The sequence below is a fragment of the Rhinoderma darwinii genome, chromosome 1 (genome assembly GCF_050947455.1).
Source record: "Rhinoderma darwinii isolate aRhiDar2 chromosome 1, aRhiDar2.hap1, whole genome shotgun sequence".
Lineage (NCBI taxonomy): Eukaryota > Metazoa > Chordata > Amphibia > Anura > Rhinodermatidae > Rhinoderma > Rhinoderma darwinii.
In genome coordinates, this window is record NC_134687.1 from 180,928,980 (window position 1) to 180,947,480 (window position 18,501).

At 40.3% G+C, this 18,501-nt stretch overlaps 1 protein-coding gene across 2 annotated transcripts in view; it reads right to left on the reverse strand.

The window, feature by feature from the left end:
* The window catches only part of LOC142757550 (alcohol dehydrogenase 1-like), a 122,153-nt gene that overhangs the window by 41,232 nt on the left and 62,420 nt on the right, over positions 1 to 18,501 (reverse strand). For both annotated transcript variants that reach the window (XM_075860628.1, XM_075860627.1), the window contains exons 4-6: positions 17,592 to 17,679; positions 16,468 to 16,687; positions 13,421 to 13,681 (exon numbers count right to left, since the gene is read on the reverse strand). In XM_075860628.1, the coding sequence (XP_075716743.1) occupies positions 13,421 to 13,681; positions 16,468 to 16,687; positions 17,592 to 17,679 (569 nt within the window). The remainder of the gene's footprint in view (positions 1 to 13,420; positions 13,682 to 16,467; positions 16,688 to 17,591; positions 17,680 to 18,501) is intronic.

Consider the following 18,501-nt stretch of genomic DNA (forward strand, 5'->3'; position numbering starts at 1 on the left):
AAAGGAAATAAAAAGCTTTCAGGGCACAATTTTATCTTGAATGAATTTCAGGGCCTTATTCCACATTATATAACTGGGTTATATCCCAAAATGACTCAGTCTAGAAAAGTATATTTCCCTCCCTCCCTCCCTCCCAAAAAAAGTGATTAAAAAAAAGAAATCTCTAAAAGAACCCTAAATTTTGGCATCTCCTAAATATAAAGCGAAGCTGCTTCCCTAAAAAAAAAAAAAAGAGGTGTACAGAAAAATAAAATCCGAAATAAATCCTGCATTTTAACTTTTATAGCTCACAAAAGAAAATTAGTAATGTGCGACGGTATGATTTCAAAACAGGGACTTATGCATAGACAAGGGTTGGAAGGACAAGCGGAACAATAATATCATGACTCACTTCGCTGTCCTCGTTTGCTGCAGACCCGACACCGTTTTTTTGGGTATTTTTGGTTAGGTGTTGAAGGGATGGGGTGTAAAAAATGTTTTTCAACAAGTCGGCGTACATCCTCTGACTCATGGACTACTCTGGTCTGCAGATTGAAATAGGAGATCTTCAATCACTTTCTCCTGAAATTCAAAGAATGTCGCCCTGCCCGCTGATTTTTTGTACAGGACAAATGCATTGTGCATTGCAACCTGGATGAGGTATATTGCCACTTTCTTATACCACGTTCTGGTTTTCCTTTTAACCAGATAAGGTTGTAACATCTGGTCGCACAAATCTACCCCACCCATGAATTTGTTATAGCCGATGACACACACAGGCTTTTGTCTATCTGCAGAGGCCCCACGTTCTCTAATAGTTGCTGTTGCACTTGTATGGATAGTGCTGATCATATAGACGTCCTTGCGGTCACGAAATTTTATAGCCAGCATCTTCTCAATTTGAAAAGTGCATGACTCCCCCTTTGGTAGTTTTTTATCCACAAATTGACGTGGGAAACCTTTGCGATTCTTGCGTATTGTGCCACAGGCTACGGTGTTGGCACAATGAAGGGCGCTAAACAATGGCACACTGGTATAAAAACTGTCCGTGTATACATGATACCCCTTGTGTAGGAAAGGGCCAATTAAATCCCACACAATCTTACCAGTGGTACCAATATTTGGAGGGCACCCTGGTGGATTGAATTCACTGTCTTTACCCTCGTAGATCTTAAATGCACATGTGTAGCCAGTAGTGCTTTCACATAATTTGTAGATCTTTACCCCGTATTTTGCACTTTTTGAGGGTATGAATTGGCGGAATGAGAGACGCCCTTTGAAATTGATTAGCGATACATCCACTGCTAAATTTTGTTCAGGGGTATATGCTCCTAAAAAGGAGGAATTCAGAAAATGTAGCAAAGGCCTTAATTTATACAGCCGGTCACGGCTTCTGTCGCTGGAAGGGGGTGCCTGTAGGTTGTCACTAAAGTGGAGAAATCACATAAGTATTTCATACCTGCTGCGTGACATAATGCCAGAAAAAATGAGGGTGGCATGTATAGGGCTTGATGCCCAATATGACCTAATAGAGGTTTTTTTTTATAATTCCCATGTTAAGGGTGAGGCCCAGAATTTTTTTTATTTCCGTTGCATTTGTGGGATTCCACAACCTGGCATAAGGTGACGAAGGCTTATTGGCAGTGTACTGCCTGGCATACAAATTTGCTTCCTGCACAAAATGTTCCAAAACTTGGTCCGTAATAAAAATATTAAAATAATTTTGTGGTGAAAAATTACTGACATTGGGATTTATGCCAGGAGTAGCAATAAAGTCATTTATGGTGGGAGAAAATAGACTTGTGGGTTCCCACACTAAATTGATTTGGTGGGGTTGTACAATTTCAGGGGCTGCACTTTGAACGGACGTTGTGGCAACTGCGCCGTCTCCCATATCACTGGTGCTGGGTCTCATATCCGTAGAATCCCTTGAAGCGACACTTTCGCTGTCGCTTTCAAGAAAAAGCTCAACTTCAGATGCAGAATCAGTATCGGAGCATAGCATCTGATAGGCTTCCTCAACGCTGTATCTTTTGGCAGCCATAATGATTATACAGTCTAAACCGCAAATAATAAACGTAACTAGCGGTTTCAATTTTTTTATCAACTAATCACACTAAAGGAATAATTTTTTTTTTGTATTTTTTTTTTGTATTTTTTTTTTACGTTTTTTTTTTTTTCAAACCTAAACCTAAACCCTACGCCTAACACAAACTGTAAACCTAAGCCCAGAACAGAACCCTACGCCGTCTAACAGCGTACACGCCGTCTAACAGCGTACCCTAAATAGAAAGTCGTTTATAGTACGATTCTTAGTATAAACATTAAATATATTTATATTTATATATATATATGTATATACTATATACTATAAAATACTGAAAAAATGTTGTTTTTTTTTAAACTATGTGAGGAACAAGTGATTTTGTGTAGGGGACACTGACACACTTGTATCTGTTTCTCTCCACAGCTAGAACAGAGTGAGGAGAAACAGATACATGTTTTACTTTTATTTTACAGTAGTGATCACTATGATTGGATATCATAGTGAACACAAAAAAGATCAGGAACCAATACTATTGGCTCCTGATCACTGCTCTAAGAACAGAGCTGCTAGCAACAGCTCGTTCTTAGAGCAGGAGCTGTCATTTAGACACTCCCAGCGGCTCTGTACACAGTAACAGCGTGTGACCGCTGTGATTGGCTGTCACAGCGGTCACATGCTGTTACGACGAAATCGGCAGGTCCTGATGGCTGCACTAAGAACCGGACCTGTTACATACAGCCGGTTTTTAGTGCAGACTTGACCAGGCTGCCGTTAAACCCACTCTACTACAGCGACGCCAAAAGGCGTCGCTGTAGACTGAGTACCTGCACCGCCCGACGTCAAAAGACGGTGGGCGGTCGTTAAGCTGTTAAAGTGGGCCTTTTGTTAATGTTGTTTTTGCATAAATCTGTAGTACTCGTGAATATATTAAACTTTATTACACACTTAGAGGAAAGTGGCATTTTCCTCACCTTCCAGCAGTTTAAAGGCTATGTACACCTTTGAAATAGTTTTATTTAAATTGTATTTTTTTTAATAAAAATGTCTATTAATGTGTTTGCTGCAACTTTCTAAGTACATTTTATTAAAAATTATTTTAACTTTTTGAGATACAGCTGCTTTGTTTTCTGTATATATACCAGCTGTATCGTCCGCTAAGACCTGAATCCGTCTGGTCTGCAGGATTGACGGGATCACTGAAAGCGGGTCCTGTGTGTGTCTGACATAAGTTAATAACCTTAGATGTGATCGGTAACAGCTCAATCCTACTTGTCAGAGACAAGCAGGACCCGCTGACAATAAACCCGACAGTCCCGCTGACCTGACGGATACAGGATTCAGATAGATACAGCTGTTCTGTATATAGGATACAAATCAGCTGTATCTCAAAAAGTAAAAGTAATTTTTAATAAAATGTATTTAGAAAATTGCACCAAACAAACAAACAAACAAACAAACAAACAAATTATTTCAAAGGTGTACATAGCATTTAAAGGGAAACTAAACTTTCAACAAACTTCTGACATGTCATAGTGACATGTCAGAAGTTTTGACTGGTGGGGGTCCAAGCAATGAGACCCCCACCGATCACTACAATAAAGCGGCAGAAGCGCTCGCATGAGTGCAGATCCACTTGGTTTCTGATAGGCTTTTCTTGGAAAACCGATGCAGCAGTGTATAGACTCAATAGAAAATCTATGAGCCCATACACCGCAACATCGGTTTTCCCCAAAAAAAAAAGCCGATCAGAAACCAAGTGTCTCAGCGCTCACTACGTTTTAATAATCGGTGGGGGTCTCAGTGCTCAATGCTCCTGAACTTTTGATTAACGAAGTTTGTTGAAGGTTTAGTTGCACTTTAAAGGCTTCCCTGTCCCTTCCTCCAGGCTGTCAAATGTTCATAAAATTTCCAATCACCAAAAAATCTAGAAAGAAAATAAGAGGGAGAGAGTGAGAAAGAGAGAGAGGGGATGCTACTGTGTGAACCAGCAGGGGGAAGGAAAAAGACCCAAAATATGTATAAAAAGTTAGACATATTTCTGATTTTACTACACCTGATATCCATCTACAGATGCCTGTGGAGTGATTGTGATTTTTTTGTAATGATAAATAGACTTTGCACCAGGTTGAAACACAACAGTTTAATTGTGGTTTTACTATTTTTTCTTAAACTAACTTAACCCCATCCCGACATCCGCCGTATATATACGGGGCACGCCGGGTGGGGGAATATGGAGCGGGCTCACGGGCTGAGTCCGCTCCATAGAGCGAGTGTGTCGGCTGTGTGTTACGGGCGACACTTCCGGGTTATGAGCGGGATCGCGTTTTAGCGCGATCCCGCTTGTTTAACCCGTTAAATGCCGCTTTCAATACAGATCGCGGCATTTAAATGACTAAAAACAGGGGAGTGACCCCCTGTAACGTCCCAACGCCCCCCCCCCTGCGGCGAGATCGGGGGGAGCCGTTGGTTGGCACGGCTGCCTGGGGGCCTGACGAAGTCCCCCGGTCCGGCATCTTTGTACTCCTATGAAGCTCTGCCTCCGGCAGGGCTCCATAAGAGACTATCAGAATCACGATATACTGCAATACATTAGTATTGCAGTATATCGTGCTAGCGATCTAACGATCGCTGGTTGAAGTCCCCTAGGGGGACTAATAAAAAAAGTGAAAATTAGTTAAATAAAGTTTTTTTTTGTGTAAAAAAAAATAAAAAAAATTAAAAGTTCAAAAAACTCCCCTTTTCCCATTTTCCCCCTAGAGCATAGTAAAAAAATAAATTAATAAACATAATTGGTATCGCCGCGTCCGTAAAAGTCTGAACTATCACAATATATCATTATTTAACCCGCACGGTGAACGCCGTAAAAAAAAAATTGTAAACGCCAGAATCTCTATTTTTTGTTCACCTAATCTCCCACAAAAAATGAAATAAAAAGTGATCAAACCGTCATATTTACACCAAAATGGTATTATTAAAAACTACAGCTTATCCCGCAAAAAAATAAGCCCTTATACCACTTAATCGACGGAAAAAAAAAAAAGTTACGGTTCTCGGAATTTGGCGAAACAAAATAAATTTTCTTTTTTACACTTATGTTTTTACTTGTAAAAGTAGTAAAATATAGAAAAAACTATATATATTTGGTATCAGCGTAATCGTATTGACCCATCGAATAATATTAACATGTTGTTTTAATTGCACAGTTAATTTCGTAAAAATGGCGCGCAAAAAACCAAGGAGGAATCAGTGTTTTTTTCATTTTCTACCCCACAAATAATTTTAGTACATTATATGGCAAAGTAAAGGGTGCTACGAAAAACTACGACTCGTCCCGCAAAAATGAAGCCCTCATAGTACTATAAAAATAAAGGCGTTATGGCTTTTGGAGGTGGGGAGGAAAAAACGAAAATGAAAATCTGAAAAAGGGCTGCGGCGTGAAACGATTAAAATGGAAAATAAATGGCAAAGAGAGAAGAAGGATAAAAAAAAATTAATGGGGATAAAGAAGTCACAAGCAACTCTACGTGTTAATCTAGCCTAGTTAGGGAAGCATGAAAACAGATTTTAACCACTTGGCACCACTGCCATTTTTTGTTTTTTCGTTTTCATTTTTCACTCCCCACCTTCCAAGAGCCATAACCTTTTTATTTTTCTGTCAATGGAGTGGTGTGAAGGCTTATTTTTAGCGGGAGGAGTTGTAGTTTCTATTGGCACTATTTAAAGTTCCATATAATGTACTGGGAAACTGAAAATAAATTCTTTGTGGGGTAGAATTGGGAAAAAACTGTGGTTCCTCCCATTTTTTTAACGTTGTTCACGGTTTGGTAAAAACAAGAACTTTATTCTACTGGACAATACAATTACGACGATACCAAATTTATATAGTTTTTACTATGTTTTACTACTTTTACAAAAAAAAAACATGATTTGATAAAAAAAATTCGCCACATTCTGAAAGTCATAACTAGATTTTTTCATCAATTGAGATGTTGTGAGGGCTTATTTTTTTGCGTGATGAGCTGGAGTTTTTATTGGTCCCATTTTTTTGGTACATATGACTTTTTGATCACTTTTTATTATATGGCAGTTACGGAAGCAGCGTAGCATTCGAGCTACGCTGTTTCCGTAACTACTGTTCAGTTCTATGGGAGTCACGGAAACAGCGTAGCTCAGCGAGTGACACTGTTTCAGTAACTCCACATGTAACCAAGTGGCCGGGAGAGCAGAGAAAGCTAGAATGGGGTTTAGGGGGCCACGTTCTAGTGATAGGTGTGGGTCCCAGAGCTGAGACCTGCATCTATCTGACTTTTATGACATATCCAAAGGATATGTCATAAATGTCCTTCATAGAAAAACCCCTATAAACACCGCGGTCGCTATTGACCGCGGCATTTAACTAGTTTGCCATAAAACACATGTAGCCCCTATCCACAGGATAGGGGCTACATGTGAGATCTCTGGGGGTCTGACCGCTGGGACCCCCAGTGATAAGGAGAACAGGGGACCGAAAGTGACCCAGAGCGCTACATGAGAAGCCTGGACTTCTGGGTTCTGTGTCCGGCTTATCTGTTCCGCAGCTTCAGAGAGATCAATGAAGAGCCGCTCGCGCATGCGCAGAAGATTCCCATTGATCTCTATGAAGCTGCCGGACACAGAACGCGGAAGTCACATCTTCTCATGCAGCGCTCTTGGTAACTTTCGGTCCCCGTTCTCCTTATCGATCACACATGTATCCCCTATCCTGTGGATAGGGGGATACATGCGTTTTTTGGCACAACCCCTTTAAACTGCCAGGAACAGCGAAATTGCTGTTCCTGGCCGTTAGAGCAGCGTGTCAGAAGCTGACACCTGCAGTGTAGGGAGCGGGCTCAGTGCGTGAGCCCGCTCCATACATCATCCCCCCTTGCTCCATGATGTGCCGGCACATCATGGGTGGGGAATTGGTTAAGTAATGAAGTGGTCATGGCACCCGGCGATGCCGGGTCCCTTGACTGCGGACTATAAGACGTAAGGACTTTTTAGCAAGATTTATTCTTGTTAAAAACTGCGTCTTATAGTCCGAAAAATACGGTAGTTACATAGTTAGTTCGTTTGACACATTTCCATCAAGTTCAACCAAAGGATGGGAAAAGGGAAGGGAAACATTTCTACATATTGACATAGGAGCTGATATTTTTTAGTTCTAGGAAATTATCTAAGCCTTTTTTAAAGCCATCTACTGTCCCTGCTGTGACCAGCTCCTGCGGTAGACTATTCCATAGATTCACAGTTCTCACAGTAAAGAAGGCTTGTCGCCTCTGCAGATTGAACCTTTTTTTCTCCAGATGCATATTCTACATGAGGCCTCACTAATGCTTTGTAAAGGCCTCTTTTAACCCCTTCCCGACATTTGACGTATCCATACGCCAAAGTCGGGTAGGGGAAGTATGGAGCGGGCTCACGGAGTGAACCCGCTACATACGATGCCGGTGTTGTCTGTTTGTTACAGCCGACACTTCAGAGTAACGAGCGGCATCGTGCTCGAGCGCGATCCCGCTCGTTTAATTCGTTAAATTGACCGCAGCATTTAAATCATTAGAAAGAGGGGGGCGACCCCCTCTAACAGCTCATCGTGCCCCCCGCAGCGCAATCGCAGAGGGGTGATGGTTGCTATGGCTGATTGGAGGCCTAATGAAGCCCCCCAGGTCCGCCATCTTTGTGCACCTAGTAAGCCCTGCCTCCGGCAGGGCTTAATAGATGCCTGTCAGAATCACGATATACTGCAATAGATTAGTATTGCAGTATATCGTGCAAGCAATCTAACGATCCCTGGTTGAAGTCCCCTAGGGGGACTAATAAAAAAAGTTAAAATTTGTTAAATAAAGGTTATTTTTTGTGTAAAAAAAATAAAAAAATATTAAAAGTTAAAAAAAAACCTTTTCACATTTTCCCCCTAGAGCATAGTAAAAAAATAAATAAATAAACATAATTGGTATCGCCGCGTCCGTAAAAGTCTGAACTATTACAATATATTATTATTTAACCCGCACGGTGAACGCCATAAAAAATTATAAAATTGTAAACGCCAGAATCTCTATGTTTTGGTCACCTAATCTCCCACAAAAAATGAAATAAAAAGTGATCAAACCATTACATTTACACCAAAATGGTATTATTAAAAACGACAGCTTATCCCGCAAAAAAATAAGCCCTCATACCACTTAATCAACGGAAAAATAAAAAAGTTATGGCTCTCGGAATTTGGCGACACAAAATAAATTTTATTTTTTATACTTAGATTTTTACTTGTAAAAGTAGTAAAATATAGGAAAAACTATAAATATTTGGTATCGCCGTAATCTTATTGACCCACAGAATAAAATTAACATTTTGTTTTAATTGCACAGTGAATTCCGTAAAAACGGCGCGCAAAAAACCTATTTAATATAGTAAAGAGACGACAAAGGGGGGTACACACTTAGTGTGTCCAAATCAGCTGGCCTGGGGTACACCACTTATAACCGGAGACCATTCTGAGTAGGAATCATTGACCACAACTCTTTGGATACGGTCCTTGAGCCAATTCTCAATCCAAATACAAACTATTCTATCTAAACCTATAGTCCTTAATTTACCCATTAGACGTCTATGAGGGACAGTGTCAAATGCCTTTGCAAAGGGCAAAAACACTATATACACAGCGGCCCCTCTGTCTAGGCTTCTGCTCACCTCTTCATAAAAACAAATCAGGTTAGTTTGAAATCTTCTGTCCTTAGTAAAACCGTGCTGGCTTATAATAAAAAATTTTGTCACATAATCCTGTATGTAGTCCCTCAATAGCCCCTCAAACATTTCTCCCACCATTGATGTTAAGCTAACTGGTCTATAATTACCCGGGGAAGACCTAGAGCTCTTTTTGAAAATAGGCATCACATTTGACCTGCGCCAGTCCCCAGGCACTATACCAGTCACTAGAGAATCTCTCAATATTATGAAGAGGGGGACTGAAATAACTGAACTAAGCTCTTTACGAACTCCAGGGTGTGACCCATCTGGTCCCAGGGCCTTGTGTGCATTTATTTTATTTAACTTAGCTTGGACCATATCTACATTTAGCCAATTTAGTATATTAACTGATATATTAACAGCACTGGCAACGGCTACATCAGCTGCTCTTTCTTCTGTTGTATATACAGAGCTAAAGAACCCATTTAGTAACTCTGCCTTCTCTTGATCCCCTGTGACCAACTCCCCATTACCACTATCTAGGGGTCCTACATGTTCAGTCCTTGGCTTTTTTGCATTTATATACTTGAAGAATTTTTTGGGTTTTGTTTTACTATCCTTGGCCACCTGCCTTTCATTTTGTATTTTTGCTGATTTTATTACTTTTTTGCAGATTTTATTGAGCTCCTTATAATAATTTACAAAGGCTAAAGCTGAACCCTCAGAGTTGTATTTTTCAAATGCCCTTTTTTTTGTCATATATTGCCCTTTTTACAGAAGGTGTAAGCCATGTACGGTTTAATTTTAGTTGCTTACACTTGTTACCTATAGGAATAAATTTTGCACTATAATTATACAAAGTGGATTTTAAGATCACCCATTCCCATTTATCATTTGTCCCATTATTTCACATTAGTTCTTCCCAGTCTATTTCCTGAATTGCAGCCCTCATCCTGGGGAAATTGGCCTTCTTAAAATTAAGTGTTTTTGCCCTCCCAGCCAGTGTTTGTTTTTAACAGTATATGTAAAATATAACCATATTATGATCACTGTTACCAAGGTTTTCACGAACATTGACGTTCCCAACAAGCTCTGCATTATTAAAAATGACCAGATCCAACAGAGCTTCACCTCTAGTCGGGTCTTCCACAAACTGGCCCATTAAATTTTCCTGCAACATATTGAGGACATTTTTCCCCGTTCCACCATATGCCGAACCCTGGCACCAGGGAGACAGCAAAACATTCGGTTGAGGCGGTCTTGGCGACAAATTATTATATCCGTCTTCCTGATTATAGAATCCCCTACAACTACTAATTGTCTTGCCTTACGTGCATTACCATCCCGCTGACTACTAGCTGGGCTGTTCTACTGGCTGTTAGGGAGATCAGTATCCACTAGGGCTGCCATTTCTGAGACCGACACCCTCGCATCATCAGCCAAGTTGGCAATTTTGGTTGGAATAACAGAAACAGGATTGACCTTCCTTTTCTTGGACCCCTTTCTACTGCCCCTAACTACATTAACCGAGGTTACTTGCCTAAACCTGCTGACCCATGTATTCACCCTTGAGGTCTACTCCACTAACTGCTTTCTCAGTGTGCAGCATGCTCCGCTCAAGATTGTCTATCGCCCTCAGTGTTGCATTTTGCTCCTCCAGATCTCCATTTCTGTTTCCAGGTGAACAACATGCTCACATCTGCCACAGAGGTATTCACCCTGGAACTCCAGCTCCAGTCGTGCATACATGTGGCAAACTGTGCACTGAAGAAAACCTCCAATCTTGCTATCCATTATTCCAGTTACAAAAAAACAGTGAGCAATTAAAAAAAGTAAAAGTAAAGAAGAGTACTTACTGGGATTTTAACTCCTCTTTTTAACTCCGGTTTAATAACTCCACTTGTTCACAAGCCACTTAATCCAGCAAGCCCAAATGGGAGCAAAGGCACCACATTAATGTTGAGTCAACAGTATAGTAAATGTGACATACATTTTACATAAGTAAGTACGTGGCCGTTGTGCAATATAGGCATATGACCGTAGTGGTGTGCACGGCCCATGATTTGCGGCTCGGACAGTCATGGAGTTTCATTGGCGGGCCGCCCGCAAATCACAGGCCGTGCACATGGCCGTGTACATTCATTTCAATGAGCCCGAACCGCAAAATGAGGTCGTAATAAGACATGTCCTATCTTTTTGCGGCCGGGGCTCCCGTGCAATGACCATGGAGACCACAGTCGTCTGCATGGGCCCATACAGATAAATGGGACTGCAGTTCACCCGCAGATTTGCGGCTGTATTGCGGCTGCAAAAACACGTTTGTGTGCATGGGGTCTTAGTCCAGAAAACAAGAGGCAATGAAAAGTAAAATAAATAAAGAAAATATAAAAAAAGAATAGAACCAAATATGTCCACCCAGGACATTACCTATCATATTGTCTACCTTGAGGAGATATCTGGATAAACTAAAATATTAGCAAGTTACAATCGACTTATGCACTTGATGCTATATATATCAGGAAAAATGAAAACAAATCAAATCACATCAGGAGACTATTACCCCTACAAGATTACAGCAACGCCAACATTCATTTCTAAAGGGCAAAAATAGGGAACGTAAATGACTTCAGTCTGGTAACCATTGCTATAGTAATAGTATACTATCTATGCACATTTATTTAAAAAGACAGATACTGAAGAAGGTTGTGAGACACACCCAGGTGTTTTCTAGGCAAGGTATTGGGTACAGGGTGACCATATAGAAAGAATTTTAGACAAATTATTGGATCTCAGAGCAAACATTCGTTCCATTGTAAAATAAATACAAGATTTGTAAGCTCGGGATAGAAATGGTATCATTTAATTTCCATGACCTTGTAGGCGTGATGCAATTATAATATGACTGGTCACCACTTGGAAAGGCACCGGGATCGTCTGCATTTTCAAAAAAACATAGAGCCATCGCTGGATTTGGATGAATTATAGATGAAGAAATAATGGAAATGAGGCTAAATATTTCACTCCAGAAGGAATGTACCCCTGGACAATACCACCACATGTGCATATATGAGCCCTTACAACCACATCCCCGCCAGCACACCTCCGAGTAAGTAGGGTTAGATTTTGCAATTTGTGAAGGGTTTAGATACCGTCTCAATAATAATTTTTTGTAAGCTTCCCAATGTTGAGCCCCCTTAAAAACCTTTCTAGTCCAAGAGAAGGCATTTCTTCAAACCTCCAATTTGTGCAATAAGGAGGCTTGATGAGGGAGAGGCGGGAGCCGAGGTCATTATAGAAACCAGAAAATACCTTTTCTCTTACATGTGGGGTCAAAGAGGAATCTGTGAGCAAAGGAGGGGAACATTGGCATTATAGTATCAATAGAGGTAAGTAGGTGGCGAATGCATAAGTACTTATAGAAGTCTTTATTGGGAATAGAGTATTGACCAGTTAGCTTCGAGAATGACTTTAGGGAATGATCATTAAATAGCATATAAATGTGGGAGATTCCTCCAGATATCCAATTGTCCAGAGAAATATCCAACAATTCAGATAGCAAATATTGCAAAGGCAGATTCCCCAACAGAATTAGGACAGATGCAGGAAATTGGGAGACATACGTTTTCCAGGTCCGCATAGAGGCTATCACATTAAGGGACATTGAAGATGAACTTGGGATTGAATTTTGCGGTACCACACTAAATAGGGACATCAATGGACGACCAACCATGGTTTGCTCAATTTGAATCCACCTTTTCGAGTTTGAGGAAACACCCCATGCCTCCATTGATTTCAATGGTGACCGATCCGGTGCCAATATTGATTCCGTCAAAACGACAGAACCCTTGCACAACTGAGACAAACGGAAACCATTGGCACCGCATCCATCACCATTCTGACAGGAAGCTCTGACGAAACGACAAAACGGGACCCAGACGTGAAAAAAAGCTCAGAAGCAACTACAGTAAATGGTGTTGTGTCCCAACAGCAGTGTAAATAAATCTGGGGTGGTGGGTTAAGGTTTACACCTTCAGCAGGAGTCTACCAGTAATTTCCACAGTATGATTGGAATGTGTTGTTAATAATAGGTCATGGAAAGTTGGAGGTAAAGGGTCTTTCTGTTTTCTGGTAATTGTAGATCTAGCTGCAATTATTATATGGTTAACTATACGCCTTATTCACAAGACATAAACAAACATCCTGAAGTGCTGTATTTCCTTGCATTCCCACATATCATGAAATAGTGTGCCCTACTCCCTATACAGTATAACCTCCAACACTTATTGTAAACCACATCTATCAGATTTAAGTTCATAACTTAAATGTGCTAGATTACAGGTGGATCCTGCGTGTCAGAGACATGCAGGACCCACTGGCACAGAACCCGTCAGTCTCGCGGACCTGACAGACTCAGATCTTAGCGAACGATACAGCTGCTATGTGATTACTTTCAAAGGTTTATATAGCCTTTAATATTAAGAAGCGTGGACACCACCTTCTGTGCGGAGTATTACAATACTGTGACACATGCTCCACAACTTGCTGTCACTTGCTAATAATCCATTTTTAACTGCAGGTGCCATTCTATAAAGAAAAAGCTAAGCTAAATGACATCTACTACATAAGTATATATCTGGGAAATCTAGAATACATTTAATACGGTCAATGTAAAATCTGTAATAAACCTACCATGATATCAGTGTTTCCAATGCATTCAAATGAATAATGGACTCCACCATTAGTCATCTTCTGTATCACCTCATGAATGGGATTTTCTTGGTCCTTTGGGTTGACACATTCAGTGGCTCCAAGCTCTTTGGCTTTTTCAAATTTTCTGCTGTTTACATCAATTGCAATAATTCTGGAAGCTCCAGCTGCTTTACATCCGATTATCACTGAGAGGCCGATGCCACCCAAACCAAATACAGCACATGTAGAGCCAGGCTCGACCTGGAACAGAAAGTTTAATCACAAAGTAAGGGTTTAATCTATGATAAGATATGAGTGAGCAAGGGACCCATATACTATTCTTGAAACAGTGCCCTCAGCTGCCTGTGTCTGCCTCTATTAGAAGTGATTATTAACCCCTTTCCAACGTATGACGTATACTTATGTCATAGCTGGGTAGAGGAAGTATAGCGCGGGCTCATGGACTGAGTCCGCTCTATGCTACGCAGGTGTCGGCTGTATGATACACTTCACTGTAACGAGCAGGATCCGCTTATTTAACCCCTTAGATGCCGCAGTCAAAAGAGACCACGGCAACTAAGCCGTTAGAAAGAATGGGGCGGCCCCCTTTGACAGCTCATCGAACCCCTGTGATGTGATCACGGGGTGCCACTGGTTGATAAAGGCACACAGGTCTGCCATCGTTGTACTTCTATTAAGCCCTGCCTCAGGCAGGGCTTACTAGGAGACTGTCAGGATACTAGGAGACCATCAGGATACAATACATTAGTATTGCAGTATATTGTGCAAGCGATCCAACTAACGGTGGTTCAAGTCCCCTAGAGAGACTAATAAAAAAAGAGTAAAAAAATATTTTTTATGCACACAAAAAATATTAAAAGTTACAAAAACACCCCTTTCCCCTTCCTCCCCTAAAGCATTGTCCAAAAAATAAGTATAATTGGTATCGCCATGTCCGTAAAACTCGGAACTATTACAATTGAACATTATTTTACCCGCAGTTTGAAAGCAGTAAAAACAAAAATGAAAACACCAGAATCGCTCTTTTTAGTCACCTAAATCTCCCATAAAAAATGGAAAAAAGTGATCAAAAAATCGCATGTATCATTAAAACTACAGCTCGTCCCACATAAAATAAGCCCTGATACCGCTCAATCAACGGAAAAGTAAAAAAGTTATGGATCTCATAATGTGGCAACACAAAATAATTTTATTTTTAACAATTTGTTTTTTCCTTGTGTAATGTTAAATACTTTTGTGTCAAAAAAGACAAAAGTATAGTAGGTATGACACCGTTATTGGCTAACCATAAAAGTTCTATATGCGGCTTTCAGAGCACAGAGGCTCCTTCTTCAGGCAGTTTACAAATGAATGACTTAGAAAAACAAAAAACAAACACAAGTATTTAACATTGCATATTGTTTCTGCCTAACACAGTACTACACTATTTTTTACTGTCTTTTCCTTCTAAAACTAGTAAAATATATAAAAAAAAGATATATATTTTGTTCCACTGTAATCGTATTGACCCGCAGAATAAAGTTAACATAAAACAACACCCAAAAAACAATGGAGGAATTGCTGTTTTTTTTCCCATTCCTCCCCACAAAAGAATTTATTTTGTTTCCCAGTACATTATATGATACAATAAATGCTGCCATGAAAAACTACAACTCGTCCTGCAAAAATCAAGCCCTCATATGGCTTTATCGATGAATAAATAAAAAAGTTATGGCTTTTGGAAGGTGGGAAAGAAAAAAACGAAAATTAAAATGTTAAAATTGGCTGTGGCGGGAAGGTTTTAAAGAAAATTAATTATTTTTGGTTGCAATGTTGCCCTTTTGGTGTTCAGACCGGTTCAACCCGTCCTGATTATCAAAATAATGGCACAGTATTGTGTAGAAAACACATGGCTCTGTGTCATTGTGTATGAATAGCATTTAAAAGATCTTACAAAAAATTATATCTTGAATATATATCTAGATATATATATATATATATATATATATATATATATATATATATATATATATATTGAACTGTCCGACCATCCATATATGTAAGATACATGAAGTATAACAAATACAGGTGTAGTTAAAAATGCCAGGCTCCAGTTTTTGGTATACGTTTGTAATACTGATGAAGGCTTTCATAGGCTTTAATTGACCCAAAATATGTGTCATTTTACCATATGTTGAGGTGTTATGTGTCAGTGTACTTTTAAATACAAAAGTGTTCAGCAAAAACATGTATGCCACACACGGTATACTTTTTTTTTTCATAAATAGTCTCCCTACATATGAGCCGAATGTAATAAAAAAAATTGACGAATCTTAGGGTATGTGCACACGTAGTGTTTTTAGCAGTTTCTCAGGCCGTAAACGACACGAAAAATGGCTGAAAATTGGAAGCAGAATGTCTCCAAACATTTGCCTATTGATTTCAATGGGAAATACCGCGTTCCGTAAAAAACGGCATGTAAAAAGACGCCCGCGAAAAAGAAGTGCATGTCACTTGTTGGGATGTGTTTGGAGCCGTTTTTCATTGACTCTATAGAAAACCAACTCCAAACACGGCCGTAAAAAAACGCAGCGAAAAACGCGAGTTGCTTCAAAAAAGGGCTGAAAATCAGGAGCTGTTTTCCCTTTAAAACCGCTCCATATATTCAGACGTTTTTGGTTAAGTGTGTGAACATACCCTTAGGCTGGATTCACACGAGCATGTTCGGTCCGTAATGGAAGGAACGTATTTCGACCGCAAGTCCCGAACCGAACACACTGCAGGGAGCCGGGCTGCTAGCATCATAGTTATGTACGATGCTAGGAGTCCCTGCCTCGCTGCAGAACAACTGTCCCGTACTGTAATCATGTTTTCAGTACGGAACAGAAGTTCCACGGAGAGGCGGGGACTCCTAGCATCGTACATAACTATGATACTAGAGCCCAAAATACGCTCCGTCCATTACGGACGTAACATGGTCGTGTGAACCCAGCCTTAGTAGTACTTTTGTTAGTTTTTCCTTTTCAGAAAATGACTTTATTACTTACCTTAGCCAAATTAACTGCGGATCCATATCCTGTTGAAAAGCAACATCCAACCAAACATACTTTATCCAGAGGGGCATCATCGTGTATCTTGACAACAGATATTTCATCCACTACGGTGTATTCAGTAAAAGTGCTGGTGTTGATGAAATTATGTATCAATTTCCCCTTACAGGTAAATCTACTGGTGTTATCGAACATCAGCCCATTATTCTTGCCAATGCTGTTAGAAATATAAATGTAATAAATACATATTTTATATATTGTCATTTAAAATAAAAGCCATCAAACCTAGCTAACAAAGCTAATATCATTCACAAATGATGCCTAACATGTATATATTTCTGAATGTTTTCCGAAACGGAGATATGTGAAATACAGTGATCATTTCCTAGCAGCACCTTATTGCTGCTCCGCACTATGGAGCAAAAGGCCCCGGATTTATATATATTATATTTTGATTCTTTGAACATGAATACAGTACGGGACAGTTGTCCCGCAGCGAGGCAGGGACTCCTAGCGTCGTACATAACTATGATGCTAGGATCCCGGCTCCCTGCAGTGTGCTCGGTCCGGGACTTGCGGCCGAAATACGTTCCATCTTTTACGGACCGAACATGCTCGTGTGAATCCAGCCTTACAATTTAGGAGTGTTCTTGGTGTATGATTTGGGCAAATTTAAAGCCTAAAAAGTCTCAATATTAGGCTGCGTTCACATCTGCCTCAGGGCTCCGTTCCAACGTTCTGTCTAAATTTTCCATTGCAACGGAGCCCTGACCGACACAAACGTAAACCAGAGGTTTCCGTTTCCATCACCATTGATTTCAATGGTGACAGATCTGGTGCCAATCGTTTCCGTTTGTCTCCGTTGTGCAGGGGTTCTGTCGTTTTGATGTAATCAATAGCGTAGTCGACTACGCTATTTTCCGACGGAAAGCTCAGACGGAACGTCGGAACGGAGCCCTGACACAGATGTGAAGGCAGCCTTAACCTTTTGTAATATGACTGAAGTAAAGTTGGATTGCATACGGTATATTACTACTACTACTATTACTACTACTATTAGTAATAATAATAATGAGAAAATAATAATAATTATAATAATAATAATAATAATAGAAACTTACTCAGATTTGCAACACACGTTACTTTTAGGTTCAGCACAGCCTCTACATTCTCCACAGTGAGGAAGAAACAGTGGTATTACTTTGTCCCCTAGAAGAAAAAACTACTTTTACACTAGATAAACTTACTGTCCTAATATGAATGTTTCATTTTTTTACTGGAAATATTTAATACTGTCAGCTAAAATGTGTGGATATTTGCTTTCTTAATGAAATTCTAAGGGTATGTTCACATGCAGAGTCAAAAACGTCTCAATTTACGGAGCTGTCTTCAAGGGAAAACTGCTCCTGATTTTCAGACGTTTTTTGAGCAACTCGAGTTTTTCGCGGCGTTTTTTACGGCCGTTTTTGGAGCTGTTTTCAATAGTGTCAAGAGTCCACCCCTGTATATAGTCCCCCTGTAGATATAGTCCCCCTGTAGATATAGCCCACCCCTGTATATAGTATCCCACAAATAGCTCCCACTATAGTGCTCCACAGAAAGCCCACCCCTGTATATAGCCCCCTTGTACATATAGTCCTCCCCTGTATATAGTGCTCCACAGATAGCCCACCCTTGTATATAGTATATACAGGGGTGAGCTATCTGTGGAGCATTATATACAGGGGTGGACTATCTAGTGGAGCACTATATACAGGGGTGGACTATATGTACAAGGGGGGCTATATACAGGGGTGGGCTATCTGAAACACTATATACAGAGGTGGACTATATGTGGAGCACTATATACAGGGGTGGGCTATATCTACAGGGGGGCTACATACATGGTTGGGCTATCTGTAGAGCACTATATACAGGGGTGGGCTATATCTACAGGGGGCTATATACAGGGGTGGGCTATCAGTAGAGCACTACAGGGGGAGTTATTTGTGGGACACTATATACAGGGGTGGGCTATATGGGGGGCACTAT